Source organism: Stegostoma tigrinum, chromosome 37, assembly GCF_030684315.1.
Source record: "Stegostoma tigrinum isolate sSteTig4 chromosome 37, sSteTig4.hap1, whole genome shotgun sequence".
Lineage (NCBI taxonomy): Eukaryota > Metazoa > Chordata > Chondrichthyes > Orectolobiformes > Stegostomatidae > Stegostoma > Stegostoma tigrinum.
In genome coordinates, this window is record NC_081390.1 from 19,002,694 (window position 1) to 19,028,386 (window position 25,693).

General features: G+C 42.4%; 1 protein-coding gene across 1 annotated transcript; it reads right to left on the reverse strand.

The window, feature by feature from the left end:
* Positions 1-24,237, reverse strand: LOC125467542 (nucleolar and coiled-body phosphoprotein 1-like). Its single transcript, XM_048563550.2, has 14 exons — positions 24,110-24,237; positions 20,915-20,970; positions 19,290-19,423; positions 17,404-17,528; positions 16,549-16,699; positions 16,218-16,315; positions 15,249-15,432; positions 14,633-14,866; positions 13,242-13,343; positions 11,178-12,008; positions 9,986-10,122; positions 9,788-9,823; positions 8,493-8,582; positions 1-4,251 (listed from the first exon to the last, which is right to left on the reverse strand). The coding sequence occupies exons 1-14, from the start codon at positions 24,215-24,217 to the stop codon at positions 4,093-4,095; spliced, it is 2,445 nt and encodes an 814-aa protein (XP_048419507.1). The 5' UTR covers positions 24,218-24,237; the 3' UTR covers positions 1-4,092.
* Between the last annotated feature and the right edge of the window lie 1,456 nt (positions 24,238-25,693).

Here is a 25,693-nt window from a genome sequence, read left to right on the forward strand (position 1 = left end):
TTTCCTGGGTTAAACACAAGGGTTTGGGTTTATTATTTTATTAAATAAAACCCACCAAGGTAAAGCCAAAAATATAAAAACACATCCTGACTTCCAGAAAATTCATGCACAATCGTAATTCAAACTACATATGCAAAAATAACAATTACACGATAGAAGTCCGTAAGTAATAAGCTTAGACGGTCAGTGGCTCAGTGCCTCTGGCTGGTCAGATGCTTCTTTGATATTTTAATGTGAATTGTGGCCAGTTAATTTGGATGTTCCTCTAGAGAGAGTGGTATTATACGTAACTTGGGTTTTAAAAGGTCTCACTTTGAAGATTTACTTCTGGCTTGTTTTTTTTTGTCAGAAAACAAGGCTCAAAGGTTTTGGAAGGTCAAGAACAAGGCTCAACAGTGGCAGCTGTTTGTCCCCAGGCATCAGGCACTCAGCATGCCATCAAGATGGTTCCTTTTTTAATCATCCCTAATGAATCTTGATACTTAACTCTTGAACTGCCAGTGGTTCAGATTTGACTGTATACTCTAAACAGCAACACGGATAGTTTTACCATCGCCTGTATTCCTTTGCCCAGAAGGATGTTGCAGTGCCTGGCAATGACATAATTAGCACTGACATCTTTACATCAAGACAGTTTCTTTGTTTCAAGTAAAACATTTTGCCAAAAAAATGTTCAATATAGCCAATTAAAGCTTGGTGCCAAAGACATCTTAGATGAGAAACCAAAGGCTAAATTTTCATTACGCTGTTTAAGTATCACTGAAAGATTTGCCATTTATTCCATTCCAATAATATCGGTTCTTCATTGGCTGCAATCTACGTCAATAACAGCAAGCCGCCTCTTCCTTGATCAAATGCTGTAACCAGTTGAACAGATACTGCCAAATATTAAGAGCTGGTAACAGAATCAAGCAACACCATACTTTTCCGTACAATTGATACAAAGCTGATTCACAGGGTGTGGCAGATTTGTCTATATCCAAGCATTAACCTCTTCAGCTGCAATCAGGAATGGAAAATTACTGAAGGTACAAAGCCAGGAAGTTATTATAAACAACATGCATTTGTATAAAATACAAAGCCAGCAGTATCTCCTGGCACTGTAAGCAGCATCCCTACCTAAGCTGGCAAGCTCTGGTCCAAATCCTACTTCAGAACTTTGTGACCAAAGGAGGTTAATTTATAACATGGTCAAACAGGATAATTACCCATTCATAAATTTTTCCAATGTATCTACAACAGCCAGCAAGAATGGAAATCTTCTGGTCAGCCATGCTTGATATTTGCAGTGGCACCAGTCACCCTCTGGGGTTCCACAAAAAAAACTAGCACTGGAAATAAACACAAAAGACACACTTTACCTCATACCTCATGAGATGTGGAAGAGGAAAGAACAAAGCAAAAATGCTCGAAATACTCAGGTGAGATAGCATCTATGGAGATAGAAACAAGAGTTACTGTTTCAGTTCAATGACCTATTGTCAAAAATGTTAAGATATTTAACAGGTAAGCAAGCTCAGTGGTTGGACAAGGGCATGAAGAGTGAGAATAGGAAAGGTTTGAAGGATAGATTAAATGACAAGAGAGACGACTGCACAAGGAGAAAGAAATGGGATAAGCAAACAATGAGTTTAGAAGTGGAAAAAGAAACAAGTATCATATCTGACTTCTGCTGCCCATAAAAGTGGAAGCATTGTGCAACTTGCATGCAATATTCCAAAAATACCCAAAAGATCGGGTACTGCTCTTCAAACTTGGAGCTTCATTCAAACTATGTGGAAGATTGCAGACAGGGTGGAGGTGACCTGGCAAATTAAAATGGCAGGCGAGCAGAAGTTCAGCATAATGTCCCTGCTCACTCGACAAAGCAGTCATCCTATCACTGTTTGATAGCTGCAGCACTCATCCCCATTCCACCAATGGAAATATGCCATTCAATCTGATTTTTCGCTAGACATGTGACCATTTGTGCTTGTTTTCAGGTCAGAAACTGTCAAAACCTTGTTTTTTTCCACAACTTTCACATCTGATCGCTGCAGTCTGTGGCATTGTGTGTAACTAAATATTATAGAGTCAAAGACCTCTCCAAGTCACCCTATTTCAAATGAGGTGTAGGGATGTTTGACTGTTTGAAATATTTAACTACAGTGATAATGACAAAGTTTCAGAGATTGTGAAATCTGTCACCATTGCTTTTTCTGAAGGGTTTTGCTTAATTTAGACCTCTCAAAAATTGGTTCTGCATGATATTTTCTGTTTAAAAAGAACAGCTCTGAAGCATGTGTTCTTTTTTGTATATCAGAGATCAGAGGTATATAGCATGCACACTATGCTAGATACAGACTTAATTAGACATGTTAGCATGAAACTTGCATTATAAAGGTAACGACCAGTCTTTGGGGTAAACTTGGGAACTAGACCCAAATTATAACACCATCCTGGTCAAAATTATGCTAATTAGACACATTACTCAACCATGCTACATGTAACAAACTTGTGTAAATGAACATTTACTAACATACAAACCCACAAAATCAAAACACTCCCAGGATTCATAAAGATCTACACATCCCGAAAACCTGGACCCAGATGCTTTCAAAATGTTTGCAAACCTCCCCCACCGTAGCCAGCTCTGGTAAACTAGTGCAATACAGTGCAACATCCAGATGAGTCCAGCTTTCACCTTAACCAAGCTGTTGAGATATTTTGGAAAGAATGGGTCACCACTGATGTAAACGGGAAGGTTACAGGAGGTTAGGCATGAGTTAAAGGTCTATTAAATGTGGATCATGTGCCCAGAAATTGTCATCAAGTTAGGAATAAGTTAAATTGTAGAAGCCAAATGCAGAGATTAGTCTATTCTTATTGCTTTCCAATGCAATACTGAAAGTTTACCTTTGAAGAAACTTATTTGAAATAAAGCTGTCAAAAATAAACTCAGTTAACTGTCATCTTCCTTTCAAAAATGAGTTACAAAATGCTCAAGCTGTTCTCTTGGCTCTGCAATGAGAGCTGACAGTTGGAAGCCACAAGTCCATTTTCAAGAGTTTGTGTATTTGTTTAACATTACACACATTTTAAAATTTGTGGTGCATATGGCAACCCACTCTCCACAAGTCTGGTGAGCACTGAACAATGCTGTCCTAATTGTACTAGGAAGAGCCCAAGACTGAAGAACAGGTTAAGTTTCTGCACAACATGAAGGAAGCCTAAGAAAACAAGGAGGTTGAGCACCTTCTGAAATGCTGACTGGAGACTCTTATTGATACCCATTGAAGTGGGACATTTTTCAGAACCATTTCGCAGCAATCCTAAGGGCAGACATCAGATGGAACTTGGAGCAGATTATTTCTGCAGGTTTCCGAGATCCAACTATGTAATGATTCTCTAAACAGGCTAACCAGCCATCATCACTTGGATAATCTGCTGGTTTTGGAAATTCTCCAGGCCAAAGGCATTTCGGAATGAATTATAATGGACTGAAACTTGTCTGGCACTTTGCAAAACCAAATAAAAAATTAAGATGAGTAGGTCCTGCACAATTTAAAAGTACTGTAAATGGCCATGAAAATCTGTATCTTCACTGTCATGCTAATTGCGCAAACCCCACTTTCAAAACCTTCACTGTTATTACACACTTAATTCTACAGTGTGTGGCTGCACAATACATCAGCTATCAAATTAATGAAAGGCGAAGATTTTTTTTAGAAAAAACTTCTGTGACATGGTTTATTGAATGTGCTAGCTGTCTTTTCTGCACATGAAATCATAATTTTTGCTCCTCAAATTTAAAAGAACAAACATTACAGTGCTGACACTCAAATAGAACCATGTGCCAGTTCCCCTTTTCCTTTTAAAAAAATGAACTACATTTTTGGTATTTTACTGTTAAATGAAGTTAACATCTTAAGAGACAAACATTTTCGTCAAAAAAAATGTAATTTAAATACAAACAACCGCCCTTGGAAAGAATGGTCAGACACATGAATGAAGGATTTAAAAAGATACTGGAACTATACACTCCAAATTTTAACCATATATAAAGATCTGAATTCTATAATTTTACAACATAGAGCATTTCACAGTTTACACTCATTCACTATCAAATTTGATGGAATTCACAGACATGTCAATGGCCCCGCCCCGGTAGCTCCCACGCTTTTTCTTCATCTTTTCATGTCTGAAGGATTTTCCTTTCGTGCATTTTAGATCATGATTTGCTTTTTCACCCCAGTCTCCTGACGCTCCTTTCTGTAACACAAATTATCAATACTTATTTACAGCACGGTCAGGGAAGTGATCCAGAGAACGAATTTTGAAAATTCAAAACATACATAGAACATAGAAAAGTACAGCACAGTACAGGCCCTTCGGCCCACAATGTTGTGCCGTGGAATAATCCTAATCCAAAAAAATGAAATAACCTAACCTACATCCCCCTCAATTCACTGCTGTCCATGTGCATGTCCAGCAGTTGTTTAAATGTCACTAATGACTCCGCGTCCATGACTACCACTGGCAAACTATTCCATACACTCACAACTCTTGAGATAGTGCTTTACCAGCCTTCTGAGGGGGCCGGGAAGTCCTCGGCCAAATATCTCAGCTGAAGAGTGGCACTTGCAACAGTGCAGCACTGCCTCAGTAATGCACTGGAATGTCAGCCTAGACTTTCTGTTAAAGATCAGGAGTCAGACTTGAACCCATCATCACCTGAAACAACTGCCCACTGAGCCACCGTTGATGCTCCTTAGTGCTCAGTGATTGAACTTGGAGACTCAGTTGTCTCTAGATCATAGAACATAGAGAAGTACAGCACAGTACAGGCCCTTCGGCCCACGATGTTGTGCCGTGGAATAATCCTAATCCAAAAATAAAATAACCTAACCTACATCCCCCTCAATTCACTGCTGTCCATGTGCATGTCCAGCAGTCGCTTAAATGTCACTAATGACTCTGCTTCCATGACTTCCACTGTAAACTATTCCATGTGCTCACAACTCTCTGGGTGAAGAACCGCCCTCTGACGTCTCCTCTATACCTTCCTCCTAACACCTTAAAACCAATCCTGCCCTGGGGAAAAGTCTCTGGCTATCGACTCTATCCATGCCTCTCATTACCTTGTACACCTCGGTCAGGTCACCTCTCTTCCTCCTTCTCACTAGTGAGAAAAGTCTGAGCTCAGTCAACTTCTCCTCTGAGAGGAGCCCTCCAGTCCAGGCAGCATCCTGGTAAACCTCCTGTGCACACTCTCCAAAGCCTCCACATCTTTCCTATAATAGGGCAACCAGAACTGGACACAATATTCCAAGTGTGGTCTCACCAGGGTTTTGTAGAGCTGCAGCATAACCTCGCGGCTTTTAAACTCGATCCCCCTGTTAATGAAAGCCAAAACACCATATGCTTTCTTAACAACCTTGTCCACTTGGGTGGCAACTTTGAGGGAGCTATGCACTTGAACATCAAGATCCCGCTGTTTCTCCACACTGCCAAGAATCCTGCCTTTAATCCTATATTCAGCATTTAAGTGCGACCTTCCAAAATGCATCACCTCGCATTTATCCAGGTTGAACTCCATCTGCCATTTCTCAGCCCACCTCTGCATATTGTCAATGTCTCGCTGAAGCCTGCAATAGCCCTCGATACTATCAACGGCACCTCCAACCTTTGGGTCATCAGCAAACATACTAATCCAACCCTCAACCTCCTCATCCAAGTCATTTATAAAAACTACAAAGAGCAGAGGCCCAAGAACAGAGGCCTGCGGGACACCACTCAGCACTGATCTCCAGGCAGAATATTTACCATCTACAACCACTCTCTGCCTCCCGTCAGCAAACCAATTCTGAATCCAGACAGCCAAATCACCCTGTATCCCGTACCTCCTGACTTTATGAATGAGCCTGCCGTGGGGAACCTTATCAAATGCCTTGCTGAAGCCCATGTACACCACATCCACTGCTTGACCCTCAGCAACCTGTCTCGTGACCTCCTCAAAGAACTCAATAAAGATTTGTGAGGCATGACCTGCCCCTCACAAAGCCATGCTGACTCCCTTTAATCACGCTATGCTTTTCCAAATAGTCATAAATCCTATCCCTCAGAATTCTTTCCAAAACCTTGCTGACCACAGACGTAAGACTGACTGGTCTGTCATTTCCAGGGATTTCCCTTCTTGAAATGAGGAACAACATTTGCCTCCCTCCAATCTACTGGTACGACTCCCGTGGAGAGTGAGGAAGCAAAGATCTTCACCAGCAGCTTAGCAACCTCCTTTCTCACTTCCTGGAGCAATCTAGGATAAATCTGGTCTGGCCCTGGGGACTTATCAATCTTTATGTTCGCTAAAATTTCCAGCACATCAACTCTCTCAATCTCGATCTGTTCAAGCCTGTTTTCCTGCTCCTCAAAGTTCTCATTGACAACAAGGTCCCTTTCCTTAGGGAAAACCGAAGCAAAAAACTCATTTAGGGCTTCCCCTATCTGCTCAGACTCCACGCACAAGTTTCCTACGCTATCCCTGATTGGCCCTACCTTCTCATTGATCATTCTCTTATTCCTCACGTATCAGTAAAATGTCTTAGGGTTCTCCCTAATCCTTCCTGCCAAGCCTTTTTCGTGCACCCTCCTGGCCCTCAGTCCACTTTTGAGCTCTTTCCGAGCAAGCCTGTAATCCTCTAAAGCTGTGCTAGACCCTTGCTTCCTCCACCTTACATAAGCTGCCTTTTTCTTTTTGACGAGAAGCACCTCTGTTCCCGTCATCCAAGGCTCCTTAATCTTACCCCTTCTTACCTGTCTCAGAGGAACAAATTTATGCATCACTCGCAACAACTGCTCCTTAAACAGTCTTCACATGTCTGTTGTGCCCCTTCTGTGGAACAATTGCTCCCAATCTGTACTTCCCAACTCCTGCCTGATAGCGTCATAGTTTCCTTTTCCCCAGTTAAATATCTTCCCCTGGTAACCGCTCCTTTCCCTTTCCATGGCTATGGTAAATGTGAGACTGTTGTGGTCACTGTCGCCAAAGTGTTCTCCCACCGCAACATCTTGACACCTGTCCTGGCTCAAATCCAAAATGGCCTCCCCCGTCGTCAGCCTGTCCACATACTGAGTAAGGAAACCCTCCTGAACACACCTGACAAAAGCGGCTCCATCCAAACCATCTGCACTAAGGAGGTTCCAATCAATATTGGGAAAGTTGAAGTCACCCATAACAACAACCCCACCACGTTTGCGCTTTTCAACAATGTGCCAGCCTATGAGTACAATTTGAGAACATTGGAATAAGAACTGCAAGGCAGCGAATTAAATGGTACCTCAATTCAGCAAGATAGTACTCAGGCCCACTTTTCAGAAGAGTTAAGAGTTTATTCGAAGCAAGAGATAATAACTTGTGCTGCTAAGAGAGGTGGGTTACTGGTCCACTGGTATCTGGCTGTGTGGAATTGCAAGTCACCTTACAATCCATTGTATTTCAAGCCTTACAGTCCCTCTTCCCACAGATGCAGCACCAGATCTCTGCTCACTCTCAATCAAGTGTTAGACTATTGTGGAGTGCAATTAAAGTTTAGTTTGATGCTACCATCAGCTGACAAACCCACACAAACAAATATTCTCAATAAGAGTGAACAGAAATCAGGCACAATCTGGATACCTGTGCTATCCCTACCAAAGCACTGTGCTATCTTACATGAAATCAGGAAAGGCCAAAAGCTCCCAGCGTGAGTTTCACGAGAATTATTCCTCAAAATAATAACTTTCAGTCCATCAAAAAGGACAAACAGAGTTCAATAGAACTTACTGTCTTTACTTGTGCCTGGTAGCATGACCTGAGAACCCTCAAATTTTAAAGATGGTCTCTGACCCATCAGACCATAGAGGGCCCCTTGGATGGTTTGGTGAATAAGGACACTAATATCTATTTGCACACCAGAACATGCAAGACTAGATTCAACTTGCACTGAGGAAATCAGTTTTAAAAGTACAAGAGTTCCAGCAGTGCTACAGTAGCCCCAAACTGGGAAGGAATGTAAATTATGAACAACTACAAAGGTCCCATTCATGGTTGCCCAACTGAGTGTTGCCCCCCAAAACCAAAGGTAAATGCAAAGCATTCATCCCTGACTGCAATACAAAACCAATAATCTCAAAAGCAAAAAGTTAGCAAAATTTTCAACGAAAAACATGTTATCCTCCCCTACAAAGATCCACCGACATTCAAATGTCTCACTTACACTCAACAATCAGCAGACAGAATAGTTATTCTATCGATGCTGCAGAGAACAATCACCAGCCTACAGACCAACCTACCCAATGAAAACATCCCAGTAGATGCAATCAACAAGCATTATGTAATGCACAGTTGATACACGTACTGTTTACTAATGGTTCTACTTGCTACTGCTACATGTACAAAATAAACGTGTTGTAAACTTTACATGGTTATTCATTCACAGAATGAAACATGGAACTTTAAATGAATTCAGTTTTACCTTTGCAGCAAACGAATTGTTTGCAAGACGTGGATCAATTTCAACTTCTTCTTCTCTTACTCTACGGAAAGGAGTATTAGGTTGAGGGCTCTTTACAGAAAAAAAGAACAGGGAACAAAGCACATTAACACATACTACAGGTCTCACATTAGGGGTAACTATGAAAAATATCAGATGCAGGCCTCCACTACATAGTTCTCAAAGGCAGAGATTAGTTCAACACAGCTGCAGTGACAAAACTAGCTGGTGCTGATAGTCTGGTCTTGCTATCACACAGGCTTGCACTGCATTTCCAATGAAAAGATCTACAAATCCAAGCAAATGTTTCAAGTTACATCATCAGCAGGTCAAAGAAGAATTTCAGGAGGCAAACCACAACAAATGGTAACAACGCACCAATTCCTCTCCCTCCATGTAATTCGCAGATGCATAAAACATCTCAGAGAATGAGGTTATTTCTTGCTTTACACTCAGCTCACCAAGCTCAACTATCCTAAAGTTGTTGATAATTTCTGTAACAGAGCTGAACCATGGCTTCAACTCACTACTCAGGCAGATAGTGAATTAATATTACCCGGAGTGCAATATGGTGAACTGAAACCAAGAATGCACACAATCCACAAAAACAACTTTCAAATCTGTGCTCAGCAAGGTGAAAGGGCTATTGATATAGGACAGAAAAGTATGGAAACTCGGGCACAATGCAGGGGCATTCACAAACTTATGCTCAAATTCCCTCAGCATTTACCCATCTTACTTATTTGTTCAGGCGAAGTAATTTCTGAGCAGAAATGACAACTCCTAGGCCCTTGAATCTCAGTGCAAGCAGCAACTGTTGCAGCTTCAGTCAACGTATGACTTTGCAACAAGTTGCTGTGGGAACCTCCACGTAGATAACTGGTGTGGCTTTTTACTCAAAAAGTTTTCGGGTGCTTAGAGCACATAGCTCTGTAGAATTTAGAAAACCAGAATGCAGCCGACTCAGTCAGATCAGGTTCTAGATTCTGCCCCTTGCAGTTTGGGAATATAACTTCAGACATGGTCCCCACTACTGATCACAACCCAGTGACTGCTGCTAAAAAGGATACATGAATAACTGGCAAGCAGAGAATTAGGTTCAACTGCGTCACTCTCCATAAACAAACAGTTTAGAATGACATTCTATCCAAGATAACTCAAAGGATCAAACGACCAAGATATACACAATTCCAGCAGAAGTCAACCTTCAGGGAGGCAGATAATTAGGAAAATAAGCATTAGCCTCGAAATGATCAAACTCTCTTAAAGAATGTTACCTTAATTCCAGGTGTGAACTTGGACTGTGCCGTTTTCTGAAAGACAGCAGAGTCGCATATTAAGACAGTTTGAATTCTGAACTGCCAGAACACTCCACACAAACTACAACCTCCATGCAAAATGATTTAAATGCATCTTAATTAGAATTTCATTTTAAAATAATGTGTGTGTGGAACTTTTCCCCACCACAATCTTACCTTTTTAGTTTTTGGAAACGTGTTTGGAGTTTTCACTCGCAGTTTCTGGTTTGTGGGAGTTGATTCATCTTTTCTGCCCTCTGCTTCAGACGAGGATGAGGAAGAGCTTTCCCTTTTCCTCTTGGTGTTTACTGTACCTGGGAAAGTAAACAGTCCCAAGCAAGATGCCCAGTTAACTATAAAATCTGCACACAGCTGGCAGGGGGCTCCCAGGCCCAGGTTATACTTCACAACTGGTTCAGTTTCAACTCACTCAAGATCACACTACTGCTGTGTGGTGCCCAAGCTGGACCACCTTCCACCATAGAGTGCACAGTCACAGAACAGATGAAAGCACATCAGAACCATTGATAATGGGGAGGTGACAGCCCAGTAGTATTGACACTAGACAGTTAATGTTGTGGGAACCTGGGTTCGAATCCCACCATAGAAACAAGCATTTTCGGCAGGATCCTGATACAATTATTTCAGCCATTACTCACTCAACTAAAACCAATCCAGGATACGGGCAGTGAACATGTTCCATGGACTAGGATAGAATTTTCTTGCTGAACTAACCCATCTATTTCAATCTGCCACCTTCAGACCAACAAAAAAGCTTTGATGCACATCAGTCACATTGGCTTCAAGCACTGGTCATGAGAAATGAGTCAACTCAACCGAAGTGCTATTTGTAATGGATAAATGAAATAAACAAAAGCTTAATAAAAGACCAAAAGGACTGAAAGTAGCCACTGTATGAAGGGAGAATAAAAATGACAAGGACCCAGTTTACAGTGTTATCCTCTGCATCTTGCTTTCGCCAGCTGTGGATTTGACTCCCCAAGTTCGAATGCCTTTCAGAATTTGAGAAAGACACACTGAAGAGAGGTGTACTCCTACACCTCTGGAGTAGCTGGGACGTCAGCTCATGTCCGCTGGCTGGAAGATCAGGATGCTAACTACTGTGCCACAAGAGAAGATGGACAAATCAGGAGTTCTCAAGCAACCAAATTCACCCTTAAGTGATTGACCTATTAGCATGTATTTCATTTTATCTTGATGCTATTAAATCAATAAGAACTCACCAAGAGATGTCACTGAACAGGCTTTCAGGCCCCTAACTTGGTCCCACTGAACACATGACCATTTCCCCTCACTCGAGCTTCCTAGATATAATTTTTTAAAAAAAAAAGTGGCAAGTAAAACTCACCGTTTACAGACTGGGTATTCTTTTTCTCATCTTCATCAGAGGAACTATCTTCAGAGCTACTCTCTGCTTTCTTTGCAGGCATTAACGTTGGTGTTTGAACATCATTCGGTTTTCGTTTAGCACTGTCTTCCTCTGACTCTGAACTTTCTGAGCTGCTGCTGCTGCTGCTGCTTTCTGCTTTCTTGGCTGCAGACTTTCCAGAGGGAGGAGCGACTGCTTTTTTGACTTGGCTAACCGGAGTTTTCACCTGAGGGTCATCATCGCTCGAAGTTTCTTCTGAACTGCTGGATTCATTTTTACTCGTCACAGCTGCCGCTTTTGATTTTGTAGCAACCGCTGGCGATGCTGCTTTCGTAGTCACAGCCGGGCCTTTTGCTTTTGCAGTCACTGCTGGCAATTTTGCTTTGGCAGTCACAGCTGGGGACGTTGCTTTTGCAGCCAATGATGATTTTCCTTTGGTGGGAATCGGGACCTTTGCTGCAGGTTTTGCCTCGTCCTCATCACTGCTGGAATCGTCAGAATCTGAGCTGCTATCATCAGCAGCAGCCGCCGCCTTGGCTGCTGGCATATTTTGCTTTCCTGGTTTTACAGACGCAGCAGCTGCTTTAGCAGTTGGTTTGACGGGAGCAGTAGCCGGCGTGCTCTCATCATCAGAATCACTCGAGCTGTCAGTTTCCGAACTGCCCTCTGCTTCCTTCGTTTGGGCCGGACGCTTCACTCCTGGTTTTGGTGCAGTTTTCAAAATCAGCTTGGGAGTGGGGTTTGTAGCTAGTTTTGATGTGGGTTTTGCCATAATCTTCGTTTTGGGCTCATCTTCAGAACTTTCAGAATCTGAGAAGGTTACAAATGGAACTGTTAAATCCACCTTCCTCTCAAAAGAAGGATGACAATTAGGTAATATGTTAGCAAAACACCACCATCTATTTGTATGAAGGAAAACTCCTTCAGCAGCAAGAACATGAGAAAGATTTTCACTAGATGGCAGACTAAAATTGCAAATTTTAAAGAGTGGGATGTAAACTCTCAATGATAACAGTGCTATTACAAACATAAACACAAGTTGCTGGAGAAACTCAGCAGGTCCAGCAGCATCTGTGGAGAGAAAGAGTTAAAATTTTGGTTCTAGGGCAACTCCTTCAGAACTCAAGAGAAAGAGAGTTCTGAACGGTTGCTGGATCCAAATAAATAGCACCGCTTTCTCTCCACAAATGATGCTAGACGTGCTGAGTTTCTCCAGCAATGTGTGTTTTTGGTTCAGATTTCAAGCATCCGCAATTCTTTTGTTTTATTTTAGTGCTATCACAAAGCCCAGTTCGACATTTGTGAATAGTTTTACAGAAAAAGGGGACTGTCTTGGAATAAAGAGATCAAACACCTCTTAAACTGATGACCTTAGTGTGTAGGAAGCCAATGCTTTCTTTCCAAAATTAGGGGTTCATCCACATCAATATCTACTGAGTAGATATCCCAAAAGATGAATTAAGTCATTTGATAAACTCCGAAGACTTCAGAACTTTAAACAAAAACAAACAGCCCAACTCTCATCTCAATTTTTCTTGAGGTTGTCTCATATCACATGAACAATAACATTTTGGAACGTAATTATGCTCCAGATTTAATGAAAAGCAAAACCATTTACATAAATCATAAGGGTACAGGCAGCAACCTCCTCATGGAGATCAAATTTCCCATCTTCTTGTAACCATTATTATATTCTAGGTTTAACTAAAGCAACAGCATTTACATAAACAAAATTAAACAACAAAAAAAAAACGTGGATGCTGGAACCCTGAAACAAAAATGGAGGATACTACAGAAACACAGAAGATCTGGAACTTTTCCAGCAAAGAGTCACTGGACTTGAAACAATAACTCTTTTCTCTCCACAGATGCTGCCAGACCTACCATGTTTCTCCTTCATTGCTTCTGTTTGTGCAAACAAATTTACAGTGTGAAAATGAAAAAGACTTCTTTTTCCCAACTAGGAGATCATACATTCCATCTCAATATGACAGTGGGAGCAGAACAGAGAGCCAGTTTATCTAATAAATGACAATTTCTTACCGGACTCACTGTCAGAACTGGAATCTGCCTTGGCTGCAGTTTTCTGAGCAGCAGCTGATTTCATCACTGGCTTTGGAGCAGACTTTGATGGTGCAATTTTCGCTGTTAACAAAAGAGCAATCTGTGTCATCTTAAAGATGTTAGGGCACAGTAGCCTAATGGCCATGGCAATGATCTAGCATGGCACACTACATTTTAATAAATCTTGTAACTTAGAGACTGGCACCAGAAAGAAAGTGACCATGAAAAGATACCAACTTGTAATGAAAAAGAAAGCCAAGTATCCTTCAATGAAGGGAACTGGCCACCTCTTCCTGGTCTACACTGAACCTCACTATATAATCCACATGACGCAGCTGAGTTAATACAGAGTGCATCGCCAATGCCAAGATGGCAGGCAAAGTTAGTTGGCACTAATGACAGCCATGACATAACCTTCTCGTTTCCCTGACCACTCTCTTCCCCCACCTCTGCTGGCTGGGACTCTTGCTGTGTGATCGTGCCTTTACTCTGTCAGTTTAGCAATGCCAAAGCTCGAGGTGCCAGGCAAGGCACCGAAGGCTCTTTCCAAACACTGGTCAATGGTTTTCTAATTCATTTCATGGCACTTCTTTAGCAGTTCACTGAAAATTTAATAAAACCATACAAGTAAATTCTGCTATTGGTTTAAGTAAGGTGCACTCAGGCCTTGGACTACAAATCTGTGATTCTGAGCATATCTGGTCATATTGGTAATAAAGGTAAACTCACCATAGTCCAACTGGACCATAGAGAGGGCTGCTCTCTCGAGTGGTGGTTTTACCCGAGGGTCACCGTGTCTCAGGCAAGGTGCAACATTGAGATTAAAGAACTCAGCGGGTACAGGAATTGGAACTCATGCTGTTGGCATCCCTCTGCACTGCAAAACAGCTGTCCAGTCAACTGATCACCCCCCACCCCCACCAAAACACTGGTAATAAGTGCAGTTCAGTCACTATCCTCTAAATATGCTTAACTATTAAGTAGCAGAATAAAATTACACCAAGGAAATCACCATCACCTTCTCAAGCCTACAAAGATGGATCATAAATGCAGTTTCGCTGGTGCCACTCAAATTCAAGAACAAACTTCTCATTTCTAGACAATTAACCAAACACCTATTTAAGTTAATCTCATTTCAGGCGCAGTTACTAAAAACATGCACTCCAATTTTTTTTTAAAAAGAACAGGAACACAATTTAACAGAGGAGCTTTTATTAGAGCTGGACAGTAATCTCCAAAAATAAGACATCGCTAAATGCAAGCAGACATCCTATACAACAAACGTAGAACACCCACTCGCTCCAGAGGTGTGTAATTACTAAATGGATCAATTAAAAAAATTTTCCAAACTGAAATAGCTCAGCACTTACTAGCAGGTTTCATGGGTTCCTCATCAGTACTGCTGTCAGAACTATCCTCTGAAGAGTCACTGCTCTCCTTTTTAGTAGGGGCTGCTGTTGCTTTCTTGCTTGTACTCGATGCTGGAGCCTTTTTTACAGCACTTGACACTGGAGCTTTTTTTACAGCACTTGGTGTAGGTGTCTTCTTGCCTGGAGCTGCCTTCTTATTCTGTTGTATAGGTGGTGGCACTGCATTGTAAGCACCTAAAAGAAACAAAGTTTTTAAGAGGGTCTAAAACTATTGCTGATGGTTTTGGGTAAGTTTGCCCCCATCAGATGTGTGACACTAGGTAACATTTAGCCAAGAGCCTCAAGGTCAGGGAAGAACGAAGACAGGAAGGATTCAGATCTGTGAGGAAGCTCTGGCCCCGCGGTATTTTGTGAAGATTGAAAAATAACTTACTGACATCACAGGAAACTCACGAGTGGATTGGTTTTTGAGCAAGTGCTATTAGTCAGTGTTTGAACTTAAGTAATGTTGTGAAACAAGTTTAGAATGTTATCGTCACTTAGACCAGTCTCAGATGCAGCAATAATACTAAGGAAATAGCCCACTTTATTCTGGTATTGGAGAATTCCCCCTTACCTGGCTTTGCGTTTGGTTTTACAGCCAATGCCTCGTCATCAGAGCTGTCAGACTCCTCCTCACTGCTTGAGCTCTCCATTTTAGAGGTCGCTACTGCTTTAGCAGGGGTTGTAGCTTTCGGATTCTTGGCTTTTCCTGGAGCTGACACTGGCTTAGCAGGCAAAGGCATCTTGGGCATTACTTTCTACATAGAATGGAGGAGGGAAACGATTAACTCTCTCAGGCTAACAAAACTGCACAGCAGCCTACCATCCTCATCTTTATGCAAGTTATGAAGAATCTTATTAAATTATCCATTAGATCTCAACTTTAAAATATACCACATAGGACAAACTAAAGTTTACTAACCAATAGAAGTTGGTGGCAGGGTCAATGGGAACTTTCAAAAGGAAAATGCATGGAGATGCACATAAGTTGGAGGATAATCAGAACTCTTTCAAAAGCTGATAGAAATAATGGGCCCAATTGCTTCCCTGAGGCATTCTGTGATTCTATGATTTTTTTCAAATAATTCGCTAGGGGCAATAAATACAGTACTAGAAATTCCAAGAATTCCTCGTAACAATTAAGGTTAATATTCTATACCAGACCTTTGTTATTCAGTACTGAAATTATTATAAGCTTTGAGTGTACACTTCGCCCCTAGCGAATTATTTGAAAAAAATCATAGAATCACAGAATGCCTCAGGGGAGCAATTGGGCCCATTATTTCTATCAGCTTTTGAAAGAGTTCTGATTATCCTCCAACTTATTCAGATTCCTCTACAACCTATTCAGATTCAGCTTGCAAACTGATATAATAGGGGCACAGGATGGGAAGGCAAGGAAGTTTGGTGAGGCCTGAAGTGCTTAACTCACAGCAACTGCAAAAAAAATACTGGGAATCATATCTTGTTTAAAGTTAAAGTATTCCACACTAACGGAGGGCAAACAGCAACACACTTAAAGACACTGATTTAAAATACTTACTTGCGCAGGTGGTTTCTCCGCAGAGTCAGAGTCACTAGAATCGTCACTGGAATCCTCCTCACTGCTTTCCTCAGCGGCCTGATTGCTGGGTTTTAAGACTGAAAACAGAAAGCAATGCTTTGGGAAAGAACAATTCAAAAGTGCAACAAAAAACACACTTGAAAAAGAAGAAATGTAAGTCACTGCAACGTGCCACTTGGCATCGAAGATCAATTACACTGGTTATTTAGCTACACTACCACATGGGAATGTTAAGTGATTCAATTCTGCATCCATTTCACTTGATACAAATGCCCAGCTTGACATCTAACTTTTGGAGAATTGTCTCTACCTGGTTTCACTGGTGCTTTTGCAGCAGGTTTCTCATCCTCTGAGCTGTCTGATTCTTCACTGCTGGAACTTTCATCTTTCTTTCTGGCAGCTGGCTTGGTGGCAGCAGGTGTTTTAGTCACAGGAGCTGCAGCTCGAACAGAAACAGCCTTCTGCCGGGACGGGAGTGAGGAAAAAAGGATGCAAGTTAAAATAATCACCCCTGTTGAACTGAATGCTAGAAATGCTCACGAAAGCCTAATAATTCTGACAGCATCTGCAAAGAAACTCAAAGGGAATGTGCAAAAGACAGTTTACTGTAAGTTCAGTACAGATGAAATGACAAGGTTATGGTGAATCACAGGTAGGATGACTGCCAGCCTTCAAGCAAGAAGAGGGGAATAAATGGCTTAAAAAAAAAACAAAATTTTGCTAAATCTAATTGTTACATGTAATTTTGCAGAGAATCAATAGGCCTTTTGAGCCAATTTGTCTTATATTATACACTTTACATGCCTCCTATAACTTAGTTTTCTAGTTATTCAGTTGTTTTTACACCATAAAGGATCTAAGACGACTTAAACAGTCATTAATACTCCCCTCACTTGTCCTTGTCATGGAAGGAATCTAGTGATCTGTGCTAGACACCTGAATTCCAATAGCACACCAACACTGAACCCATAAGAACTAACTTGGAAAAGAATTAAAGCGTTGACTAGCATTCGCACACACATTCCTGCATGATGATCATGCGTCCGGATGAGGTTAACAGGCAGGGCACAATTTACATCAAACTTACTGATTACTCTAGACAAAAGGTTGTCACGTTTGGATCCTGTTCTATAACAAGCATATTCCAAGTATTTTATGTTCTTACCTGTGGGGGTTTTTTTTCTTCTTCAGAATCTGAAGAACTTGAATCTTCACTGCTGCTACTTTCCTTCTTTGAAACAGCCTTTTTAACTACGGGTTTGGTTACAGCTGGTACTGGTGGCTTGCTCGCTACATGCATGATAAGTAACAAAGTTGTCAAACAGGGTGGCAATTCAAGAGCATTTCAGTGGCTTTAAAGCAATCTGCAACACCTCTGTGCAAATGGAAGTATTTCAATGTTTTGCAAAACAAAAGACTACTTTTCTATTAAAGCCACCACTTTCAATCGGGTAGGGGATGTGGTGAGTGAGCAATGAGCATCTCCTCCATTCTCCCAAGTTACATATGAACACTCCCCTCTCATACAGAGTGGCTCCTTCTTCAAATCAGTTCTAAAAGCTGATTGTCCGGCTGGTGACTTTTACTTCACACAATGTGGACAGGAGCCATTGAGTAGGTCTTAAACAGGCCCAGTCTATTTTCTGGAGTGCACTCCCACTTCAATATATGTCCATCTATTTTAAGGCTACAGGAGCAGATAATGGCACCATTTGCTACCACAGAGATTAGTTAAATCAGTGCTAAATATCAGAAATGAAAAATACATTAAATCAACTTATTACATACCCTCAAACACATTCAATTCTCCCGACTTACATTCTTCGATAACTTAAAAGTTGCATCGAGAAGTTAACAGGGTCAATTAGCTCAGTGTGGAGCTGGATGAACACAGCAGGCCAGGGAGCATCAGAGGAGCAGGAAAGCTGCGTTTTGGGTCGGAACCCTTCTTCAGGTTCGGCAGTATTTACTAGCTCAGGCGGCTCGTGATGCTGATTCAAGCAAACAGCATGATTCAAATCTTGCACCAGCTGAGGTTACTGTGAAGGCCTCTCCTTCTCAACCTTTCCACTCACTTGAGGCACGTGTTACTCTCAGGTTAAACCACCAATCGACTCACTCTAATGAGACAGCAGCCTTACGGGTTATACTAACTTTACTTTTACTCATGTAAAGGATATGTATGTTTGTATATCTTTTGATTAAAAAGAGAGTGAGTTTCACACAATGAGTTAGGGCAAATGAAAGTCAGCTGCTTCAAGGCAGAATGTTGGTCAGCACAGCATGGTACACCAGCCTAAGGTATACAAGCAGACCTTGGTGCAACGTGTCAATTTTTGTCCAGTCACAGATCCAAACATGAATTTCGCCTGTGGCTCATATGCAACTGTACTGTACAGTGCAGTACTGAGCTACAGTGTTCATGAACACACTGCAGCAATAGTCGTAGTAGCAAAGACAAACTTGACTACAGATCGTTATCTACACGTACGAGAAATAGTTTAGCTGTGAACTCTGCTGAAGAGAAACTTATTGCTGAAGCTTTTCCATTTGGATGAAAAGATTTTCATCAGGACAAATGCAAGAATGCCAAATTCTTCAGGTGGTCACAACAATTTATACAACAGCAGAAAAAAGTTTTGAGATGACTTGATTTGACAAGTCAACTCTAACTGGCTGAGACATTGTTGTGGGGAAAACAGTGTAGAACTATTGGATCCCCATACTTCGAGGTATCTGAAACAAGGCATGAAGGCTTGGACGTACTTTTTTTTCCCCCCACAGAGGACAGGTGTCTGCGTACAAATATGTTGCTTGTATCAAAGTGTAAAGGAGTCATTTTAAAAAAAACACAAAATATTCGGGCAGAGCATGACACCTTCATGGTTATTGTATCCTGAGGTAGGACTTGAACCCAGACTTTCTGGCCCAGAGGTTAGGACACTGCTACTAAATGGCTCAATAGAGTATGAGCTAATTAACAATAAAGCTATGTTGTTCTTCAGCACACAACATGGTTTTCCTTGAAATGTCTGACACATTAGGATGTACCTGGTTTCTTAGCAGCTTCATCATCATCGGAACTGTCTGAGCTCTCAGAGCTACTGGAGCTTTCCTCTTTCTTTGCCTTTTTTGCAGGCGGCCCATTGAGTACAGGCTTTCTTTTCTTTGCTACATCAGATGACCTGTTGGAATAAGTTTAAAAAGAAATGTCAAGAATCCTGCAGAGTGAAGGCCAATCATTTTCAGCGCTGACTGTTTAGGATCGATGTTAAAGATCTGAATACTTCCAAAGTTCCAACAATTAAAGTGAACTATTAGAAAATCAGGAGACCATGAGTAAAGCACATAGATGTCACTCACAAAAGATGTTTCTGGTGAATGATCATTTCACGAAAATATCTTCGTAATATCTATCTTAACATATTGACTATTTATTTCAAGTGTAAAATAACTCAAATTCAATAAATTTGTGGTAGGTGTGCTGCTATACAACAGCAGATTGTAAAACTTCTTATAAACATGTAGAGAACTGGCCGAATAGTAGGTGCAACATTCAACATTACTTTCTCAGTAAAGCACAGCAGAGATAGCAAATTAATTGCTGTATTAAACACTGCTTTTACAGCTATTGGTGTTTAGTGGCATTTTTTGTGCTACTTCCAGTGCATTAATCTGAAAGTCTGCAAAGATCCATGAATAGTGAGAAATTTCCACCACACTGGGGAGCATTTCATTTACAAGGACTGGATTTTCACTTGTAAGAACTATACCATTATATCCACAAAACTAACAGCATAATCTGGCAATCACAGGGCACAGTAGCCACAGAAATCCAGCAGCCAGTGATTCCATACTCCTCCGTAGAATGCACTGTTGATGGTCTTGAAGATGAAAATTTTCTGATATTACCAGAATCGATATGAATGTCCGCTTATGTGTCATCACTATCTGTACATTCCCTTGAATATTTTTCGTAATGCTGAATGACTTGTAACAGGCTTCTAAGTTCATAATTATCACCTGACAACCTTTGCAGCACTGAAAAAGTTCTGCTTGAAGAATGTCAAACACATCCATTATAGCATAAACTTTATTTTGAAAGTTTAAAGTCTATGATATTTCAGCTTCTACCTTAAGCGTATAGGTCCCAGTTTTTAATTTGGCTATCCTTAAGGCAATTTTTCACTTGCTGACTGAAATAAGGCTTCAATATGATCAGTTACTGATAATGCTTGATGATAACTGTCAGATACCAGATCCCTTGAATTGATGCCAGCATCCATATAATATCAGAGAAAGTGAACGTCTTCTCACAAATAGTCACTAGATTTGTGCAGACAACTTGGTTTGAATATGATGCCAGCGTTGTCACTCAGCGGCAATGAATTACCGTGTAATACTCTGTTTTATGAAGGCATTCTCGCCTGTCCTTTTACAAAATGTGTTATTTTAAGATTCTTGTCAAGCAAAAAGGCTGTAGCTCTTGAAGACCACAATGGGATCGATAACTAACTGCATGAGGCAGGTGGAACCCAACCTCAGCAGCTCATCCCAAGGGCAGTTCCTCAGACAATGCAACATTCCAACACTACAACTTCAGCCAAGCCTAAAACTCTCAAGTCCCTAAATAAAGTTCAAGCCCAAAAATCAAACTAAAAAATGCTCACACTTACTTCACCCAGAAGTCATAGATCTCCACAAGAGATGGTGACTTTACATCTGGAACTTTCTACAAAAACAAACAGAAATAAACATCTAAATAAACAAACTTCAGCATAACAATTTATGTGGTCCATAATGCACGGGGAGATAGACATCTGTTTTTGGAAGTGCTGCACCCACATTTGCAAATATTTTGTAATTGCTCCAGAGTATTTTATTAAGGAATTGAGGTTGAAAGTAAGTAGATATTGGGGGCTTTGCTATTCTGTTTTTAAAAAAAAAAAAATCGAGAGAAGTTGGAAGGCAGGCTTCAGAATCTTGAATTAATTCACGCGATGTGGAACAATTTGCAGATCAATCCACAGATGCCTTGAATTCAGAAGTGATTTATGAGAATGCTCTCTTGACTGGAGGATTTCAATATAGGGGAAAGAGTGGATAGGGTAGGGTCATTTTCTTTGAAACAGAACAGTCCATGAAGGGGGTTTATAAAATTATGAGGGTTCCAGGTAGAAAGGCTTTGAGTTAACGGGAGGAGGCAGGGTTCTAAACCCTGGGCACAGACTTAGGACAAAAGGTAGGTTTAAGAGAGGAGTTGATGGGAAATTGTTTCACTCGAAAGGTAGTGGGGATCTAGAGACAGAAACTGTCATAATATTTATGGAGTACTTGGATATGCGCCTGAAGTGCTGTAATCTAAAAGACTACAGACCAAGAGGAAAATGCTACATGGAGCTGGACAGTTCCTCATCGGCTGGCAAACAGAGCTTGCAAAATGGCCCAATAATTAGGTTGTGAGTTAATCTCAGCTCAACATATTTACTTCCAGCCCTTAACCATTATTGCTCACGATGGATTCAATTCCTTGACCAAGACTGGAAGGAGCTACTTCACCTGTCCCTGTAACTGCGTTAACAATTATCCTTAAAAGTATAGGGTCTAGGCCCGAAACGTCAGCTTTTGTGCTCCTGAGATGCTGCTTGGCCTGCTGTGTTCATCCAGCCTCACATTTTATTATCTTAACAATTATCCTGCTAGTCAGTTCAGAGTTTATGGGGAGGAGATCAAGAAAAGAAAAGCAAATCTCTAAGTAACAAATTGATCTGAAACAATCTATTTCCGTTAAGTCCAATCACAGGGCATTCATAAGGTGTAAGTCATAGCAGCAATGTGTTCACCAGTGTCTTTTTTAAAAGAAGTTTTTACACATTTGCCTGTCTGTCAGCTTTCCCTGCTTAGTATGGCACCTCTGTACTTAGAACACATTCCTTCTGAGCCTTCCACCCTCAGTGCAGAGACAGGTAGATTATTACGTAGAACTGTGACAACATACCAAGAAGCCATTCAGCCCTTCGACAATAATCTAATCAGTACCATTCTCAGACCCTCCCCTGTTCCATTCTCACTGGTCCTACACCATTCCTGTTCCACCCCATATCCGTCCCTGGTCCCATGTGCACTCCTCCATGGCTTTGTGCCCATCAGCCCCTTTCAGAGAATCCCGATAGTATGGAAGCAGGCCATTCAGCCCATCGAGCTCACACCGGCTCTCTGACAAGCATCCCATTCAGACCCACCCCCCAACCCTATCCCTGTAACCATGCATTTCCCATGGCTAATCCACCTAGCCTGCACATTCCGGAGCATTATGGGCAATTTAGCATGGCCAATCCACCTAATCTGCACATTTTTGGATTGTGGGAGGAAACCAAGTCAGACAGAAATTCCAAGATGGCGGCAGAGTATGACACTCCAGCCGGACCTCAACTGCACTTCTTTTTCTTTTCTTCACTTTTCCTCCCTCCTTTTGGTGTTTTTTCCCTCTTCTTCTCCTCCTCCTCCTCCTCTCTTGGCCTCCAACGACTCCTGGCCAGGCGGAGCGGCCTCCCAGTGTGGCAGTCTGAAGCGAACTCCCATGCTCACAATCCTGAAGGTGAAGTCTGAAGTCTGGAGCCTGGGCCTGGTGCGGACTGGGCACTAGGTGCCACTGTGGTCTGGGTTGGAAGACCATTGTTCTGAACTTTAATTTCTGCAACACTGGGCATTTTATTTCCATGCCTTCTAAGATCTTGTAACTATGTACCCCTGTGCCGAAGATGGCGCCGCAAGCAGCAATGGATAAAAACTTTTCACTACCCTCATTGTGTACTTAGGACAATAAAGTTAATTCATTCACATGCAGACCCTACACAGTCAGTCACCTGAAGGTAGATTCAAACCAGAGTCCCTGGCACTGGGAGACAGAAGTACTAACCGCTGTGCCACCCATTCTCTCATTCCACCCATTTCTTGCCCCACAATCCCATTTTCCTTCTACTCTGCTGACTTCCATACCTTTCACCATACCCTGGCTCTTGTCACCACATCCCATTTGCCCCTTCCTCCCAAATGGCCCTGTTTGCCCACTTTGCCTCCAACTCATCTTGCTGCCCCTCTGACCCTTATACTCCTACTTGACCCCATGCCCCAAACCCAGCCTTCCGGTCCCAGATAACAAAGCGTGGAGCTGGATGAACACAGCAGGCCAAGCAGCATCTCAGGAGCACAAAAGCTGACATTTCAGGCCCAGACCTTTCATCAGATAGGTCCCAGTTTTGTCCCCCAACCTGTTCTGCTCCATTTCCCCCACTCAGTTCCAACTCCCCTCAAGCACCAATCGGATATAAGTTAGGAAATCTGTGTGTGTCACCGCGATGACCCTCCTTCAGCAGGCAGCATGTTACAGACCGGTGCGGGGTAGTCCTTCCTCACGTTCAACACCCACCCCTTGCCCCCGCCCGTCCCAAACCCCAAAACACCTCGAATCCCACCTACCACAGAGACGAGGGTCATAACATGTCTGAGCAGGTCGATTTAAAAAGAGAGACAAAAACATGCACAACCATCCGTGGCAGGAGAAACTATGGGCCACGTGTGCCGGGTCCATGCGGTTTGAAAGCAACGCTGTAAGATGCTGCATGTATCTCCCCTGAGGTACATTCAGGGACACTTGGGGGCCGGAATGGAACGTTGCCCAGGTGCTCCCGGGGAACGTTCCATTCCGGCCCCGCGTGCTCCCGGGCAACGTTCCTCTCCCTCCGCGCATGCCCGGCCTTCTCCGGAGTGCCGTTATCGAAGCCCGTGAGCAAGGCCACAGAAGTGCGGCCACCACGTCGAAAGAGAACTAACGAACAGTCGATCTTAGCAGAGCAGAGGTGGCAACATACCACGTTTGACTGCTTCAGGAACTGCTTGGCAGCCTTGTCGAACTTATTCTGCAGCAGGAAACCGTAAATCTGCGGGTACAGGTCGCTGGGCACCACACGCGCGTCCATGTTGCGCACAATAACACGTCCTCCCCTCCCCCCGCCCCCCCGGTCTCAGTACCAATCGCCTACACCTCACTGATGCCCACTGCGGCTGCGCGGAGTCTGTGCAACACGTGACCCAGAGCCGGCCGGCGTTTTCTGCGCACGCGCGGATCCGTCCCAGGTGCTGACGGCGTTTTAAAGTCATTTAGACTCGAAACGTTAACTCTGCTTTCTGTGCAAGATGTTCTGAGTTTCTCCAGCAGTTTCTGATTTTTGCATTGTAGGGCGTTCTGAAGAAGGGTTAGTGGACTTGCAACGTCAACTGTGTTTTCTCTCTGCACAGATGTTGCTACTTTTCCTGAGCAGCAATTTCTTTCTGTCTTGCAGGAGTTCTGAAGGAGGGTCACTGGACTCAATTTGTTAGAACATAGAACACTGCAGCATTGTACAGGCCCTACGGCCCACGATGTAGTGCCAACCTACTATCCTACTAAGATCAAACTACCCTGCATACCTTACATTTTATTATCCTCCATGTGCCTATTCCAAGAGTCACTTTAAAGTCCCTAAAGTATCTGACTCCACTACCACTGTGGGCAGAGCATCCAACATACTTTCTGACCACAGATGCTGCCAGACCAGATGTGTTTCTGTTTTTGTTTCATATCTTCAGCATTCACATTTCTTGTGTTTTGTTTTATTCGCATTGTAAGGCTTTTATGTTCACGGTGTAATCTGCATTGCATCACACGTACGGATCATTTTGACTCCACCTGCGTGTGCTAGTGCAGACAGACTTCACTTGAACCACTTTCCACTCTGCTGAAGCTCTCATCATACATTTCCCCACACTTTACCTCTAGATTCAACAATACCAATGCAGTCCTGACCTGTCCACCAATAAAGGGGATGTTGATGGCTTAGAGATACAGGCTACTAGACTAGGTGGGATCGAGGTTCACAAGGAAGAGTTATTAGAAATCCTACAGAGGGTGAAGATAGATAAGTCCCTTGGGCCGGATGGGATTTATCCTCGGATCCTCTGGGAAGCCAGGGAGGAGATTGCCGAGCCGTTGGCATTGATCTTTAACTCGTCATTGTCTACAGGAATAGTGCCAGACGACTGGAGGATAGCAAATGTGATTCCCCTGTTCAAGAAGGGGAGTAGAGACGACCCTGGTAATTATAGACCAGTGAGCCTTACCTCAGTTGTTGGTAAAGTGTTGGAAAAGGTTATAAGGGATAGAATTTATAATCATCTAGAAAAGAATAAATTGATTAGGGATAGTCAGCACGGTTTTGTGAAGGGAAGGTCATGCCTCACAAACCTTATTGAGTTCTTTGAGAAGGTGACCAAACAGGTAGATGAGAGTAAACCGGTTGATGACCTATCCCCTCCCTACCTCCCCACCTATACTCTCTCCACCGATCTTCTTTACTCTCCATCTTCGGTCCGCCTCCCCCTCTCTCCCTATTTATTCCAGCTCCTTCTCCCCATCC